This window comes from Chinchilla lanigera, unplaced genomic scaffold (genome assembly GCF_000276665.1).
Source record: "Chinchilla lanigera isolate Chin_1 unplaced genomic scaffold, ChiLan1.0 scaffold00096, whole genome shotgun sequence".
NCBI classification, from domain to species: Eukaryota; Metazoa; Chordata; class Mammalia; order Rodentia; family Chinchillidae; genus Chinchilla; species Chinchilla lanigera.
In genome coordinates this window covers 6,574,574-6,592,581 of record NW_004955497.1, presented here as the reverse complement: position 1 = coordinate 6,592,581, position 18,008 = coordinate 6,574,574, and the positions used below count along the sequence as shown (strand labels likewise).

Genomic DNA, 18,008 nt, shown 5'->3' with positions numbered 1-18,008 from the left:
CCCCCTGGGTTTGCCTTTGGTGAACTGGATGTCTGGGGTTGCGTCTTGTTTAAGTGTCTTCTCATTTTCTTTTCTTTTTTAAAGTTTAATTCCTGAGGTGATAATTGTAAATTACCTACGGTATGTTGCTTTATTGCTAGTATTTAGAACTCTTAGGAAATGACTACTTGAGTTATCTTCTAGGTGTAGCTGGTATTTGGGTTTTGAGTCTGTTCCGAGATCCTACTTCTTAAATTTGTTGGGGATGAGAAGTTGCTGCCTATTTGGCCCAGCCCCTGGTTCTTTGGCACTGTGGCACAGCGTTTTCTGTGAACCTTAGTCAATTTCAGTCTTGAAATACCTGGAAGAACAGGATTTGGAGGCAGATTTATTTTACGTGACAGGCACCGATTGGGATCACTCTCAAAATAATAAGCCCTGATCTCTGGTGATCTAGGGCTTACATGTGATAAGCAAGCGGGAAGTTCAGAGGCAGAATGGCCTGTCAGCTGGGAATTGGTTCTGACAATATGCATATAGTGACCAAACTGTGACCAGCCATTTCTAAGAAACAAAAGTAACAGGAACTGTCACTGGAATGGTTACCTTGGCAACTAACAAACTGAAGTATACTGGCTGGGGAGGGGTATCTTCTGCTACATTTTCTCCCTGTTTTAGTTTCCCCAGAAAATCTTTGCTGGGCATATTATATGTGATCTTTTGAGACAAGGCCTAACTAGAAGCAGTAACATTAGGGTTGTCAGTGATTGTAGGATGGGCCCTAGCCAAGGTCCCCAAGATTGTCTTATTACAGAGTTTTTCCCTAAGTTGTTTTTAGGAAGACACATAATTTAGGCCTGTCTGTTCTGTAACATTGCTCTGGCAAGGTAGTGAGGGAGGTAATCTGGTCTAGGAAAGTGTGCAATGTGTCTTGGATGCTCATCAGATCTTGCTCTAGTGTTTGATTGATTGTTATATTCTTTTGGGGCAATACTCCATAGAGTTTAAGGCAAAAACCATAGCTAACAGGGAGTGGGGAAGCAAGGACTTGGGGAAGCAAGGACTTGGGGAAGCAGCCCCAAAAGATACAAAAATCAAGGGGAATAGGTATGGAGCAATCGTGTGAACAGTGTCCTGAGGCTTCAGCCTTTGTGTGGACTGATCAGTGTCTGGAGTGACCAGAGCAGGGCTTTGTGTTGTCTCTTCAGAGTGAGCTGTCTGGTCCAGGTAAGTTCTTCAGTGGATCTAAGGCTGGATTCTGAAACTTGCCGAGGTGTTTAATATCCACTTGGGTTATATGTGTGTGCAGGAGGGTCTGCAGTTATAGCTGGTAGCAGAATCCTATAAACTCCTTTTTTTTTTCAGTGCAGGTAGTGAATATCTTGGCCAGCCTGAGTAGGTGCAGATGAGCACTAACAGATATTTGTCACTTTTTTAATGTTTTATTTCTGTGTAATCAATCTATATATCATTAAATGGGGAGAGTCCACAATACTGAATGCAGTCATGGCCAGTGACACAGACATTGAAGCTGAGCTGGCTGCAAGGGTGCAGGTACCAGTGCTGCAGTTTGAGCTTGTGGAACATATAGTACAGGCAGGTCTGGCTGTGATCTTCCAGGAGTACTGAGTAAAGTTTTTCTTTCCGAGGTTGATGTTTCCATTGGTTGCATTACTGGAGGGGCCTCACAAGCACAGGTTTGGTGTCGTTGGTGGCAGATTTCCAAACAGCAGTGGGAAGTAGTAGCAGGAGACTTTTGGCGAAAATAACTTTGTCCGAGGTGACCATAGCCTGTTGTAACAGAGCTACGTCCATCTGTAAACAGGGTGTACTCAGCATCTGTCCAGGGGTCTATTTTTAGGTCATGGTCTGGTGAGCCCAGCTTGGTGGGCACATGCATGGAAGGATTGAGTGGTCCACCATTATTGAGGAGTTCTAGTACAGCATGTAATACCTGGGCAGTTAAGTCTTGGCCTAAGGTGAATTTGTTAGCTTTCTTCATCAGAAGGACAGTGGCTGTTAGAGCACGAAGGAGCCAAGTATTTGTACAGGTAAGTCACTGGCTCCTCCCAGGGGCTAACATTCTGAATAAGCATCTTTGGTTTTGTGAACTCAAGGATCCAGATTCTGTAGAAGCCAGCAGCTCCAAGAAATTTGTGGGGTTTCTTTCTTGTAACCAGTTTTTGCCAGAGAGTATAGCAGAGGTTTTGTGCCTTCCCAGCAGGAAGCTTGGGTGTCATTAATCAGAAGAGCAGTGACATTTTGTGCTGAGAAACTGGCAGGGTCAGCTGTGAGGGCTTCTCTAAAGAGGGTAAATGAGTTTTTGAGCCTCTAGGAGGTTCAGTGTAGGTCACTTAACTTTTGAGTCCAAACCTGGAGTCTTTGGGAAAAGGTGCTGGCTGACAGGAGCCAGAGAAATGTAGAAGAAGGCATTCTTTAAGTCCAGGCAAGTGTATCAGTAGGCTGTGGGTGACGGAACACTGAGGCATTGTATATGGAGGCCAATCATGGCGACACCAACAGCTCAGAGATTCTGAACTGTCTTTACAGGGAGGAGAGGTATATTTCAGCAGTTTGACAGTCTATAAACATTTTGCAGTTTTGAAGCCTCTGGATGTATAGTTAAAATTCTAATGTAGTCTCTTGTGGCATGAGGTATTGTTTTCTTGGGGGATTGTGATGGAGCTGAAAGGGACAGAGAAACAGGCTGTCCTGGAGAGAAGGTGATGGGAATCAAATCTGTTGCTAGGACCTCCCCCAAATAGTGGGAGAGTTCTTAACCCCTTGTGGCAATTGAGTAGCAGTCCGAAAAGCGTGAATGGGCTGGGAACTACAGGATGCAAGGTGATGGCTATGTTGTTGTTGGCAAGGAGATCTTGCCCAAGGTGATGAACAGTTTATCAGGCTGATGTGTGGTTTGTGCTTCCCATTACATCTGAGGGCAGTGAGGGTTGCGGTGAGGTGAAATGGTTGATGGTCAGGCCCACAGGCAAGTCTTTAACCCATACCTCTGGGAGGAGAGTTTTCAGAACTTCAGGATGCGGTTTTCTGTGTCAGGCTGATACTTGTAACACTTGGGGACCCAATTTGATAGAGCTCAGTCTGTCCTATCCATCCAAGTCCAACAGACTGAGGAGAGGTTCAAGTTGAGGTCTGGATAGGTTTCTTTGTGTCTCAAAGATGGAAGGGTCATTTATTTTTTATGTCTGTAGCCCTTGTAACTCACAGCCAGAGGCTCTGTTCATCTTATCAGACTGGATTTTCTTATGGGTGTCAGGGGCTTTTCATTTATCAAGTTTCCCCATAACAGTGGTTGATGGGCTTTTTGTCCTATCTCTTTGATATCTTTGAGAAATGCTCAGCTGATTTTATGCTTCTAGACAGGGCGACCTTTGGGAAAGGCCATGGCAGCTCATTCATCAAGGCTGACAGTCCAGTCTTTCCTCAGTCAAAATGTGGGACTCAGAATTACCGACAGTCATCTCGAGTGGGCGTTACATGCAGCCATCTGACCAGGATAGGCACAGCCATGAAGTAGAAGGTTTGGAGAGTGGGCCTGTATGGCCAAATGCAAGCAGTGGCTAGCTGGAACCAGTTTGATTGGCTGGAAGTAGACAAGTCAGGAGTGTGGAGTGAAGCTGTAGGTGTTGGTAGCAACTACGGCAGCAGACAAGGGTGCTAGGGCGGAACTCGGGAAGAATGGGCCTCTTTTTTTCCTTTGGCTTGCTTTCATTTTTAATGCTGCAAAAGCCCTTTTGCCTACAGTCAGGGACTGTGGGTTTTGACTAATTAATTTTCACCTCTATCTACCTGTGTGTTGTGTACCCTTGAATGATGGCGCAACAAACAAAGCGTGGGTGCCCCTCGGAGAGAGACAATTCAGATGCCTGCCTGGCTGTGCCCCTGGCAGGGATTTAGGTGTGACTTAGCTAAGGAGGTGCAAGGCCTCTGTTATGCCACATGTCGATCACTTTGGAACTGCCAGTTCAGCCACTGGCTGCCCAATCAGCCCCCTTGACCAGTGCCTTCCAGTCTTGGTGTACAGAGGGGGCAGCCTATTGCTTCCACTGTACGTTCTACTCACTCACACATTCATTCACCGAGCATTCAGAGGTTAAACATTCCAGTCCCCTTCACTCGAGGGTGGTCTTGACTAAGGAGAGTAATTAGGCTCTCCTGTTCCAGCTGTGCAGGATTGACAGACTAACTGGGGCCCCCAGGAGTCTCACCAGAATCAGCCAGACAGGCAGGTTGGCAGACGGACAGACAGACAGACTGTGTCCTCCTCCCTTTGGGTTCGATGTGAGCTGCTGCTTGAGCACGGAGCTAAGAACCCTTCAGATCTCCAAGGGGAGTCAAGAAATCTCAAGGGTATGCCTTCCTGTCAGGACCTGGAGAGGTCCTTGCTCCGTCCGTGGGCAGAAACACCAAAATGACACCCTGGATTTGGAGGCAGGATTTGTTTTCCATCGATGGTCGCTGTGTGGGATTATTCCCAAAATACTAGGCCCTGATCTCTGGTGGTCTAGAGCTTACATGGGATAAGCAAGCAGGAAGTGCAGAGGCAGAGTGGTGTCTTGTCAGTTGGGGATTGGTTTGTACAATACGCAGCACAATGACCAGCTGTGCATCACAGTGACCAGCCGTTTCTAAGAAACAGAAGTAACAGGAACTGTCACTGGACTGCTAATGTGGCAACTAACAAACTGAAATATACTGGCTTGCAGGGAGGCGTCCTTGGCTACAAGGGCTTTTGCACTGAGCTATGTCTCCACCCTTCTTCCTAATTTTTATTCTTTATTTTCAGACACAGTCTTGTTAAGTCACTAAGTTGCTCAGATTGGACTGGAACTTGCCATCCTCTTGCCTCAGCCTTTCAGAGTACGTGGATTACAGGTGTGGGTGACCACGCCCAGCTTCATGCAGATGTCTACACTAAATAGTTTAAATATCTTTAAACCCACTTACAAGCCTGAATTGGAGTGCCACAGTGGTGACATCTGTATCCATTTTGAATTAATAATGGCAAACATTTTCTTTAAGTGGATATAGTTACCTGATGCTTACCTGCTCATTCCTCTTCCTACCTTAGCTGCAGTCTTTCAAAGAAATTTTGTTTTACTATTTTGAGAGGAGTATTTGTGACAGATAAAAATGTGTAATCAGGACTTACCTATAGCCCATTGATCAGGGACTGTTAACTTTTTATGTATATTCTCTTGACTTTCCCATGCATGGGAAACGTGATTTTTAGAACGAAAACTGGATGATTAATTCTTTAACACTGTTTTGTGGGTAATTTGATTTAATTATTAACACCAGAACTCTTAAAATGACACTCTTTTGGTGTTTTTTCATTCCTTACTCTTTTGGGTCCTATGACACTTTTATTTTTGTTTGTCATTTTCTTTACTGATAACAAAAACTTAGTGTTACAGAATTACAGAATTTTGTTTCTGAAAGGGACCTTGGGGACAACTAGTTGTTAGTGACAAAGTATTACAGGGGAGCTAAATCTGAGATCATATTTCACAGGGACATTCTAAATGAACTCCTCAGCATAGTAATTTAGATTTAAATTATGTGGGAGCTAGTTTATGTTTGTTATTAACTTTTCTTTCTTCCTTTCTTTCTGAAAAACTACCAAACTGGTATAACAAGCTTTGGAAGGTAATGGTTGTGTAGCAAGCTTTCAACAAACAGATTAATATCCCAAGGTGTTTTTTTGTTTTTGTTAATAATTTGGAGGTTTTATTGATTTTTCATAGAAACAGTGTTTACATTCAGTTCCTTTGCTAAATGGACAAGGTGTGTGTTACCACTGTTGTTACTCGTTCAGCATTATGAGAAAAAAATAGATTCTTTGGGACTATAGTTGCCACAAAGAAAAAAGTGTGAATTTCATGTCTTTTGCTACCTGTTAGTCTTCAAGAAGTAAACACCAGGAAGCATCTTATAGTTGTTTGAGGAGACCCTGCTGTTTGGAAGAAAGGGAGGGGAGTGCTGTGACGAGTTGGAGGTCTGTGTTTGACAGAGGCAAGTTCTCTTAGCATTTATTATTTATGACTGTGGGCAAAGCACCCTGTTTTGTCTAAAAACAGACTAAAGTCTGCTGACAAAGGGGTGGTAGTCTCTGTGTGCTTGATACTACTCTTTTAAGCCCTTTATACATATTAACTCTCTTAATGCCCACAATAATCTTACAAATTACACAGATAATTTAAGAAAACGGAGAAATCTTCCTAAAGTCATACAGTAATGAGCCTGGGAAAGCAAGGATTTGAGTCCCTGAGGTCTAGATCTGGGCTTTTCATTTATAGCTGTTGTACTCAACTGCTTGTCAGGAAACACTGCTTTAAAGGTTATGAGAGGAATAGATAAAACAGTGCATGTGAAGGGGCCTAGTTTAGTAAATGTCAGTTCCCTTCTTAGCTCTTTAGTTCCCTGTCAGGGGCCCTGGATTTTCATATTTACCACATACTCACAGTCACAAACTGTGAGTTCCCTGTTACCAGCAGAAGAAGCTTTAATGACATCTTAGCTCTCTTGATTGGTTTGCACATTACCTTCTGGTTTAATGTGAAAATCCCCAGTCAAAATTTAGGGTATTTTGGGGGAAGAGAAAGGCAGGAGACGTGCTCTGGGTAGCATCCTCACAGTATCACTTACTGTTGAGGACTGTTTGCCTCTGGGGACTGAGAGCCACCCCTACCCTTGCAAATAGGTGGCTTGTATCATTAGCTTGAACTGTATGAAATTACTGTTTTTATGAGTCACAGTTTTCTTTTTTTTAAACAGATAAAAGTAAAAACTAACAATAAAACAGTTTCAAAACAGGCTAGTAGGAGAGTAACACTAATCAAGACATTGTGTATTGTTGTATTCATAGTAGTTGTTCAGAGTACAAGATACAGGCTTGAAACATTGTCCAGAAAATTATCAGCACAAAACTTTCGCCTCAGTGAACCAAGTAAAACCAACTTTATAACTATTTAAACTGTCTTGTACATATATTCTATATACATCTTATATATATATATTTTTTTTCTTTTCGCTTTCCTTTTGCCTTTCTCCCATCACAGTTTTTCTTCTCTTTTAAACAGTTTCTTACCTATTCTGAATATCTGTTGTATATTTTGGATCTTGTTTACTCTTTCAGATTCTCACACTGATGAGCAAATACGATGTTTACAGATGTGGGTCTGATTTATTTCGCTTATGAGTATGGTCTCAAGTTGCATCCATTTACCTATAAAAGGCTCAAGTTTATCTTTCTTTATGGTTGAGTGTAGTATTCCATTATATTAAAAAAAAAAAAACACATCTTTTTTATCCATTCCTTGGTTGGTGGGCATCTAAGTTGTTTCCAAGATTTAGCTTTACAAATTTTGCTGCTATACACATGGGTACACATATGTCACTGTGGTGTGATGTTTTTAATTCTTCTGGGGGAAGATACATAGAAGGGGAACAACTGAGTCGAATGGGACTGCTAATTCTAGTTTTTAAAGAGATCTTCACACTGATTTCTACAGTGGTTGCACAAGTCTACACTCCTACCAGCAGTGGAGAAGGGTTCCTTTTTTCCCCCAGCCCTGCCAGCATTTGTTATTGGTTGTTCTCATGATGATAGCCATTCTTTTTCTCAGTGTTGTTTTAATTTGCATTTCTCAAATAACCAATGATGCTGAACATTTTTTCATATATTTGCCATTTGTATTTCTTCAACTGAGAAGTGTGTATTTATCTCAGATGCCCATTTTTGGATTGGATCTTTGAATTTGGGGGGCCTGATGTTTTTCAATTCTTTATATGTTCTAGATACAAGTCCTTTGTCTGAGGGACAACTGGCTGTAATTTTTCCCATTTTGTCATTTGCCATTTCACTTTGTTGGTGATTTCTTTTGTTCTGCAAAAGCTTTGTAATAAGATGAGATCCCATTTGTTGATTGTTGTACTTCCTGTGTGGTCTGGGTTTTCTTCAGGTCTCTGCCTATACCTGTGTCTTCAAGATTTTTAACGTATTTTCTCTTCCAGTGTATTTAGTGTTTCTGTTTTAATATTTAGATATTTGATCCATTTTGACGTTAGTGCATGGTGATGGACATGGGTCTAGTATTAGTCTTCGGCGTGTGGAAGCCCAGTTTTTCCAGCACTATTTATTAAAGAGACTATCTTTCTTCCAGTGAACATGTTTGGCTCCTTTGTTGAATATAAGATGGCTTATTGTGTTTGTAGTTGTGTCTGCATCTTCTAATCTGTTCACTGATCCTCAGGTGTGGTTTCCCCTTGCCCCTCCAATATCAAGCTGATTTTGTTACAGTAGCTTTGTAGTATAATTTCAGGTCAGGGATTGTGATGCCCCCTGCCTTACCTTTGTTGCCCAGAACTGCCTTTCTGATTCCAAATGAATTTTAGGAATGTTTTCTCTAGATTTGTGAGGTATGCTAATGGTATTTTGATTGGGATTGCAGTAAACCTGTATAACAGTTTTGGGAGTAGGGCCATTTTAACTATGTTGGTACTTCCTATCCATGAGCAAGGGTATCTTTCCATTTTCTGGTATCTTCTTGGATCTCCTTTTTTAGAGTACTGTAGTTTTCATTGTATAGATCTTTAACTTTTGTTAGATTGATTCCTAAGTATTTTAGTTTTGTGGATGCTATGTAAAGAGTGTTGTTTCCCTAAATTCTCTGTGTTTGTGGCTTGTGTATAGTAATGCTATTGATCTTTGAGTCTTGACATTGTATCTAGCTACACTACTGGATTTGGTTATTAAATCTAGAAGTCTTTTGGTGGAGATTTTGGTGTCTTCTATGTAGAATATCATGTCACCTGCAAATAATGATAGTTTAACTTCTTCTCCTATCCTTATTCCTTTTATTTCTTTCTGTTTTCTAATTGCTCTGGCTGATGTTTCTAGAACTGTATTCAATAGGAGCAGTGATGGTGGACATCCTTGTCTTGTTCCTGATTTTAAAATGAAAGCTTTCAGTCTTTGACCATTTAGTATGATGTTAGCTGTTGGTTTGTCATAGATGACTTTTTTCAGATTAAGACCCTCTATTCCAATTTTCTGTGGGTTTTTTTTTTTTTTATCATGAATGGATGTTGGACTTTGTGAAATACTTTTTCTGCATCTATTGACATTTTCATGTGATTTTCGTCTTTGGTTCTGTTAATGTGGTGTATTACATTTATTGATTTACGTATATTGAACCATCCTTGCATCCCTGGTATAAATCCAGCTTGATTATGGTGTATATAATCTTCTTAATGATATGCTGCATTCTGTTTGCCAGTATCTTATTGAGGATTTTTGCAGCTATGTTCATTAGGGAGATTGGCCTGCAGTTTTTTCTTTTTTGGTTGAGTTCTTCTCTGGTTTTGTAATACTTTCCTCCAGAAATGATTTTGGAAGTATTGCTTCCCTTTCAATTTCCTTAAAGAGTTTCAGCATTTGTGACATTAGTTCTCTAAATTTCATGTAGATGTCAACTATGAATCTGTCACAGTCTGGGCTTTTTCTTTGTTGGTAAATTTTTAATTACATTTTCAATTTCATTGGCTAATACTGGTTATTTAGGATTTTTATATCTCCTCAATTTAGTTTTGGCAATTGGGTTGTGTCTAGGAATATGTCCATTTCTTCTATTTTTCATCTTATTAGAATATAGGCTCTCATAGGTATTAATGATCTTCTGGATTTCTGTAGGATCCATTGTAATTTCTCCATTTTCATTCCTAATTACTTGAATTTGTGTTTTTTCTTTCTTCTTTTTGATGAGGTTGGGTAATGGTTTAATAATTTTATTCTTTCAAAGAAGCAACTTTTTGATTCATTGATTCTTTGTATTTTAGTCTCAGTCACATTAATTTCTGCTGTCTTTATAATTTTCTCCCTTGTATGAGCTTTGGATTTGATTTGTTCTTTTTCTGGAAGTTTGATGTTCAACATTAGGTTGTTTATTTGTGCTTGTTCTGTTTTTCTGATGTGAGAGTTTATTGCTATAAATTTTCCTCCTAGGACTGCTTTCATTGCATCCCATAAGTTTTGGCATGTTGAATCAGCATTATTGTTTAATTATATATATTGGTAATTTTGTGTTTAATTTCCTCTGTGAACCATTGGTTGTTCAGAAGGGTGTTGTTTAATTTCTGTGTGTTTGTGTAGGTTTTGTGATTTCTGTTGTTGATTTTCAGTTTCATTGCTTTATGATTAGATAGTGTGCAGTGAATAATTTCATTTCCTCTACATTTACTTTAACATGTTTTGTGGGCTACTGTGTGATCTATTTTGGAGAATGTTCCATGTGCAGATGAGAAGAATGTGTATTCTGATGTTTTGGGATGGAATACTCTGTAGACATGTACCAAGTCCATTTGTGCACAGTCTTGGTTTAATTCAGACATTTATATGTTGACTTTTTGTGTAGTTCATTTGTGAGAGTAGGGTACTAAGGTCCCCCACTACAGTTGTGTTAGTGCTTATTTGGTTATTCGTGGCTGCTAATAATTGTTTTATGTAGTTAGATGTACCAGTGTTTGGTGCATATATATTTGTGATTGTTACTGCTGCTTCTTGGAGATTTCCCTTTACAAGTATATAATGACCTTCCTTGTCTGTTTTGATCACTTTTGGCTTAACGTTTACACTGTGTACAAATGGAGTAGCTACCCCTGTTTTTTCCTGGATTCTTGTGGCATGGAGAATTGTTTTTATCCTTCGATGTTTAGTTTGTGAATTTCTTTTTGGGTTAAATGTGTACTTTAAATGTAGCATATTGCTGGATCTGTGTCTTTATCCATTCTGACAGTCTGTTTCTTTTGATTGGTGAGTTGAGAGCATTTACATTGATGGTTTTAACTGGTATGTATTTGCTTATCTTTTTTATTTTCCTGTTGTTGGTTCCCTGTCTTTCTCTCCTGTTCAATTGCTTGTCTTGCTTGAGGTTTCTATTGCTGTCCGTGTGTCTGTAGTTTCTGTTATCTCTTTCTAATAGTCTTCAGAGCATTCTGTAAAGCCGGTTTGGTGGTCATGAGTTTCTTCAGTTGTTTTTCATCATGGGAGTGTCTTATTTTTCCATCAGTTTTGAAAGGTAGTTTTGTGGGGTACATCCATCTGGGTTGAAGATTGTTTGCTTTTAGGGCTTCAGATACCTCATTCCAGGCTCTCCTGAATTTGATGGTTCATGTTGAGAAGTCTGCTGTGATTCTCATGGGCTTTCTTTTATAGGTGATATTTTTCTGTTCTCCAGCTGCTTTTAATATTTTGTTCTTGTGTTCAGTTTCTGGAATATTGATTATTATTGCCTTTGTGTAGATAAATTTTGGTTATGGCTATTTGGAGTTCTGTATGCTTCTTTATTTGTGTGTCAAATTTTTTACACATGTTTGGAAAGTTTTCTGCTGTTATTTTTGTGAAGAGGTTTTTATGGCATTTGTGCTGCCTCCAGCTTTCTCATGGAGTCCAGTCCATCTTATGTTCTTTTATGCTTCAGCTTGTAACTATTGGATTGATTTTTCGTGGTCCATTGTTATTTTTAAGATATCTTTCTTTTTCTGCTTGCTAGTCACATTCCTGTCTCCTAGGTCTGATATTCTGTCCTCACCTTTATTCAGTTGCATATACTTTTCATGGAGTTTTTAGTCTATTGGATTTCTGTTTGCATCTGTTTCGTGGATTCCATTTCTTGTCTATGTTGGGCATTCATGATTTCTTTCGTTTTCCTAAACTCTTCCATTTTTAAATCTGCTTTAATTTCTTTCATTTTGATTGTCATTTCTTTTTGTACCTTAGATATTATTTTTTTCTGTGGCCTCTTTTGTATTTTTACTTCTGCAGGTTTCATTTCAGAGAGTTCCAGTGGTTGGCTTTTGATTTCATCTCTTTGTGCTCTGAACTTGTTCTGGGTGGGCTGGGCATTTGGGGCTGCATTTTCCTTCATCCTTTTGTCATTTTCTATTTTATTGTATTTTCTATGTTCATTCTTGGAGATTTCTTATATTTATCTCTGGTGTTGAGGCTTTCGTAGGTGATATGTGTTCCTCAGGGATGTTTTCTAGATATAGGTAGTTCTTGGTGTTTTTGTCTTTCCCAGAAACCTACCTTCCCAGTATATTAACAATATGGTGTTACTATTTGACTCAAGGCCCATTCCTTTGGTACTGGATGATGGTGATGATTATGACCCCTTGCAATGTCAGTGTTGTCATACAGGGGAGAAAAACTGATTATAACAGGTGTGGCATCATGGTTAAAGCAGTACAGTTAGCAGTAATAATAGACTTAAGCACAGCCTGGCTACTGACAAACTGTGTTAACTGTTGGCCTGATATCTTTAACTGTACGAGCAAGTTGTATAGTTAAAAATAATATAATCCAGCTTATACTTGGAACTTGTATGAAGTAATTTTCCAATTAGTAGAATGATTTTACCCTATTGTGGGAGGGTTTAAGAGGGGTAGGTGGTAGGATGGAGAGGTGAATGAGGTTAAAGATAGCAGGGGCAAATTTGGTGGGCATAGCATGATCACCCAATTTTGGGGTAATTGTATATAAGAGAGAGAGATTGAAAGAGAAAGCTTAGGAGTATTGAAGTGAACCGGAAGCAACAGTGTTTGCCCACATGAAAGTCTCAGAAAATCAAGCATGATAGTTGATGAAAGAAAAAAAGACTTTTGTTATGCAGCAGTGGAGTAATACAAAGTGAAATAGAACAGTACAAAGAGATCTAAATTGTGAATGAGAGGGAAAAGAAGGTAGAAAAGAGAAAAAAGATGAGAAAAGAAAAAAATCAGGAAACAAAAATAATTGTAGAAATGGAAAAAATAATAAACATATAGAAAGAAAAAAGGAAAACAGAACAGACAGAAAAAGAGAAAAGAAAAGGGAAAAAACCCACAAAAAACAAGAGCAACAACAACAAAACATGTTAACCCAGTGGACTAGTAAGAGGAAAACCCATCAGACATAGAAAAATAAAAGTAGTGAGAGTCTTCTAGTGTCCACAGTTCTCTGATCCCAGAATGTATATGGTAGGCAAAATTACAGGTGAATTTTTGCGGGGTTTGGGTCTGATCTTTTCTCTGGATTTGGGGGATGGGATTAGTTTTCTGTGGCTGGAGTTCTCCCCAGCCCTTTAAAAAAGAAAAAAGAGAGAAGAGAGAAAAGAAAAAGAAAAACATAGGCAAAAGAGAAGTAGGTGGTCCTCCCTTCCTACTTCTATTCTATGTGTCTTTTACCCCAGCCACAAAGCTGGTTCACCTAACTTACCACCTGCTGGCTAGTATTGTTAGTGTTGTGGAAAACTTTTAGTTTTTTTCCCATTTAATATGATGTTGGTAGTAGGTTTGTTATAAATGGCATTTTATCAAATTGCGATAAAGTTTTTCTATATCTGATTTCTACAGGGTTTTTATCATAAAAGGATGTTGGATTTTGTCAAAGCCCTTTTCTGTGTCTATTGATGATGATCATATGGTTTTTGTCCTTGCTTCTGATTATGGTAGTGTATTACATTTATTGAAGTGCGTGTGTTGAGCCATCTTTGCATCCCTGGAATGAAGCCTACTTCATTATGATGTATGGCATTTTGGATGATTTGTTGCATTCTGTTTGCCAGTATCTTGTTGAGTTTTACATCTACTGTATATTCATTAGAGATTGGTCTGTAGTTCTCCTTTTTCCTTTTTTTTTTTTTTTTTTTTTGCAGTACTGGGGATCAAACTCATGACCTTGCACTTGCCAGGCAGGTGCTTATGCCACTGAGCTATATTCCCAGCCCTATAGGTCTCTTTTTTGATTGGATCCTTGTCTGATTTTGGAAACAGGGCAATGGTAGCTGCCAGTGTTGATTTTTTTTTTTTTTTTTTTTGAGCCCTCCTTCCCTTTCAATTTTATTGAAAAGCTCAAGGCAAATTGTTTTTGGATCTCTCAAGGTTTAGTAGAACTCTGCAGTGACTCTGTCAAGACCTGGGTTTTTCTTAGTTGCTAGGTGTTTTCTTTGATTCTTACTGATTATTCAGGGCTTTTAAATCTTCCTGGCTTAAGTTTGGTAATCAACACATATCTAGGAATTTATCCATTTCTTCTGACTTCTCTGATTTATTGATATACAGTTCTGCAAAGTAGTTGTTAATAGTATTTTTTATTTTGATAGTATACATTGTGATTTTACCTTTTTAATTTCTAACTACATTGATTTGGATTTTTTCTCTCTCTTTGATTAGATTGGCTAATATTTTGTGTATTCTTTTGAAGAGCCAGCTCTCTTCAACTCAGTGATTCTTTGTATTGTTTTTTTGCTCTCAGTCTTATTGACTTCTGCTCTAACCTTTATAATTTCCTTCCTTGTACTATCTTTGGTTTGTTCTTGTTTTCTAGAACCTTGAAGTGCATTGTTATTTATGTGGGCCTACTATGTTTTTGTGGTATGGATATGCACAGCTATAAACTTCGCTCTTAGGACTGCTTTCATTATGCTTCATAAGTTCTAGTATGTTGTACTGGCATAATTGTTTAGGTCTAGGATCTGTGTTACTTCTTCCTTGTTTTCTTCTATAGCCCATTGTTTATTTAAGAATGTGTTGTTTAGTTTCTGTGTATTTGCACAACTTCTGAGTTTTCTTTTGTCATTAATTTCTACTTTTATTGTCCTATGCATATCATTTCACTTCTTTTACATTTTTTTAAACTTGCTTTATGGGCTAGTATGTGGTCTATTTTGAAGAAAGTTCCATGTTTTGTTTAGAAGAATATGTGTTCTTTTATTGGGTAGAACACTCTGTAGCCTGATACTTGTTAAGTCCATTTGTTTGCAGGTTTGGTTCAACTCTGATATTTCTTTGTTGATTTTTTTTTTTTTTTTTTTTTTGTCTAGTTGATCTATTTATGACAGTGGGGTATTGAGGTCCCCCAGTACAACTGTGTTTATGTTTATCTGGTTTTTTTTTTTTTATGTCTAGTAGTACTTGTTTGGTGCATGTATGTTGCTAATTACATATCTTCCTGTTGGAACTGTTTCTTTCTTTTTACTCTGGAACTGTACGTATGTATCTCTCTTCTTTTCCTTAGGTTTCCATCAAGGGTTTTAACTTTTACATTAAAAAAAACATATTGGTGAAGGAATTAAATACCAGGAGATAAATAAATAAGCAGTTCCTAGACCCATCATCTGAAAATAAAGAGTATACTTTTACATAACAGCTCACATTTCTTACCTGAGGAAAGTGATGATAGTTTATTAATATCGAATAATCAGGATATATATCAGTTGCCTCAGTTGTTTCAAAAATACGTTTAGTGATCTTTTGCTCGTTCTTTGAACCACTGTCCAGTCAAGATTCATATATTTAGCCTGGTCTGATGGTGCCCTCTGGGAGGCAGAGGTAGCACAACTGCAAGTTCAAGCCCAGCTGCAGAAACTTAGTGACTTAGCAAGATCCCTTTTCAAAATTAAAAAAAAAACAAATGTAAAATTAAAAAGGAGATAAGGATGTAGGTACACTGTGAAGACCCTAAAAAAAAAAGGATTTATGCTAGTCATTTGGTTGTGTCTCTCTCTGTCTCTCTCTTTTTTTTTTTTTTTTTTGGTCTTTTTGAGATGGGGGTCTCACTATGCAGTTCAGGGTAGTCTTGAACTCATTTTGTAGCCTGGTTGTGTCTCTTTTAATCCAGAATATGCACACCCTGTTCCTCTCTCCACATCCCCCTACTCTGTTTCTCACTCTGGTGTTTTGAGACAAGGTCTCCCCGTATAGTTTGGGCTGGCCTTGGATTCAGTGATCCTCTGCCTCATCCTTGTGAGTGCTGGGGTTACAGGTGTCCATCACTGTGCCCAGCTCTTGAGTTCTCTTGAGCTCTTTTTTTTCCCTCCACGACATTTTATTTTTTGAACAATGGGCTAATCAGTTGTCCCACTGGATTTGTCTGAATATTTCCTTGAAGTGTCTTTTAATATACCTGTCTGTCTTTTGTAATCCCTGTAAAGTAGAAATTAGGTCTAAATGTTTGATTAAACATTTTAAAAACTTTTTTGGGGGAAGAATGCTTCTTAAGTGATGATGTGTACTTCATATTGTTGAGCACAGTGATAATTATATCATGGTATGATGCTGAATCTGATAACCTGGTAAAAGGGCAGACTAGCAGATTTCTTCAGTGTTGAATTGCTTCACTTTGCAGTTACCAGGCAACACGAGGATTTGGCAGTTGGCCAGGATCGTGTTCCATACTACATTTGTAGATGGTAATGGCAAGTTTGTAGTATTTCTAATTCTGTTATTTCTTCTATATTTATTGCAGATATATTTCTGTGAAGAAGAACTTGGTCTCAATGACTAGGATTGAAACATAGTTCCTCCGAAAAAAGAGTACTTACTTTTCTAGTGAACAGTTTTTAGGACACGACATTCCCCATCAGTGCTGCAGATGAGTTTCTCTGCTTTAATCTTTTTTGGATATTGTCATGTTGGATATTGGTGTTGTAATCAGTTACAGTTGTCTTGATAATCAATTACAGCCTTCGCTTTTGATGCTTATTAAATTCTGAGTTTTGCCACTGGAAGCTTCACTGATGTTGCTACTATGATTTTGTTAATATAAATTTGAATTTTCAGAAAAGTTGCAAGGATAGTGTAAGAAATGCCTAGATCTACTGATTGTTAGAGTTTGCTAATGCTCTTTAAATCCCACATACATAGTTGATTTTATCTAACTGCCTAGGAATAAAACAACCAATTTACCCCTTGTTTCAGTCTCCAAAACAGTAAGTTAGTTAGTTGTTCAGCACAGAAAAAACAAGGATGAAAACAAGAGACTTCAGAACAAAGATACTCTCGTTTCAAAACACAGTGTAATTTAAAAATTCAGTCCTATTACTTAACTCAGTCCATTTCTAAATTTAGTCAGCTATCTTAATAATGTCTGATATCAAATGAAAGATTATCATACATTTTTAGTGTCCTTTTGTATTTCTTTATTATTAATTATTTTTTGGTACCGGGTATCGAACTCATGACCTCACACTTGCCAGGCAGGTGCTGTGCTGCTGAGCTATATCCCTGGCCTTAGTGTCTTTTTTGTGTGTGTGTCTTTTGAGACAGGGTTTCCCTATGCATTTCAGGCTGGCCTTGAGCTCACTTTGTAGCCCAGGCTCGTCTCAAACTTGGAACAATCCTCCTGCCTCAGCCTGCTGAGTGCTGGGATTACAGGCGTGTGCCACCAAGCTCAGCTAGTGTCCTTTTAATAACCATTTTTCAGTGGTTTTTGGTGTTTATTGACCTTGACATGTTTTGAGGAGTACTTGGTAGTTATTTTGCATACTGTTCCTCAATTTGGGTTTGACTAATGTAACTTCATGATTAGATTTAGGTTATGTTTTTATTTTTGGTTTAAGTAAAAACACAAGTTCATCATTTGTTTTCTCACTATCAAGTTACTGTGTTTTGCTTTATAATTAAGTTGGAGGAAGTATGTTTGAGACTTAGTAAATGTACTACTTCTCATCAAATTTCACTTATATGTTTTAGGACCAATTCTCTATGTTTTGGTTGAATTTTACTGCAAGAAAGAGGGTTCCCTTTATTTGAATATGTACTTATTTATAACAGCGTGGACTTCTGTTTCGTTCAGTAGTTAGGACCTATTATTGTTAATCTTGATGCTCCAGTTGCCTCTTGGCCAATAGACTTCAGGCTGGCTCCTCTGCCCCTTTGTCATCTCTTTATCCCTTGAACACTTACGAACTTCTCGGCAGAAGATGTTCCAGACTTATCTTGTACCTTTGCCCAGCTTTGCAGTCTAAAGTGGAGAGTGGTGTTCAGGAACTGCGATATGGCTCTGGATCTGCTCATTCCCACTGGAATGTCACGGTTGTTAGGCTCCTTCAGTGGGCAGAGCAAGGAACTTTTTTTGTTTTTAAAAAAGATTCACCTTCTTTCAAGTCCATGTTAGTTTTTTTCTTCTTGGAATCATCTCTTTTTAATTGGAATAGCTACAGAGAAGGCTCTAGGAAAATTTTGGTGTG

At 38.5% G+C, this 18,008-nt stretch overlaps 1 protein-coding gene across 2 annotated transcripts in view; it reads left to right on the top strand.

Moving 5' to 3' along the window:
* The window catches only part of Usp12 (ubiquitin specific peptidase 12), an 88,917-nt gene that overhangs the window by 20,822 nt on the left and 50,087 nt on the right, over positions 1 to 18,008 (top strand). The window contains exon 1 of one of the 2 annotated variants that reach the window (XM_005406353.2): positions 16,188 to 16,229. The exons of the other annotated variant lie outside the window; for it this stretch is intronic. Within the exon in view, the coding sequence (XP_005406410.1) occupies positions 16,227 to 16,229 (3 nt within the window). The 5' untranslated portion in view covers positions 16,188 to 16,226. Of the gene's footprint in view, positions 1 to 16,187; positions 16,230 to 18,008 lie in introns of those variants that run through there. 2 annotated transcript variants of the gene reach the window in all.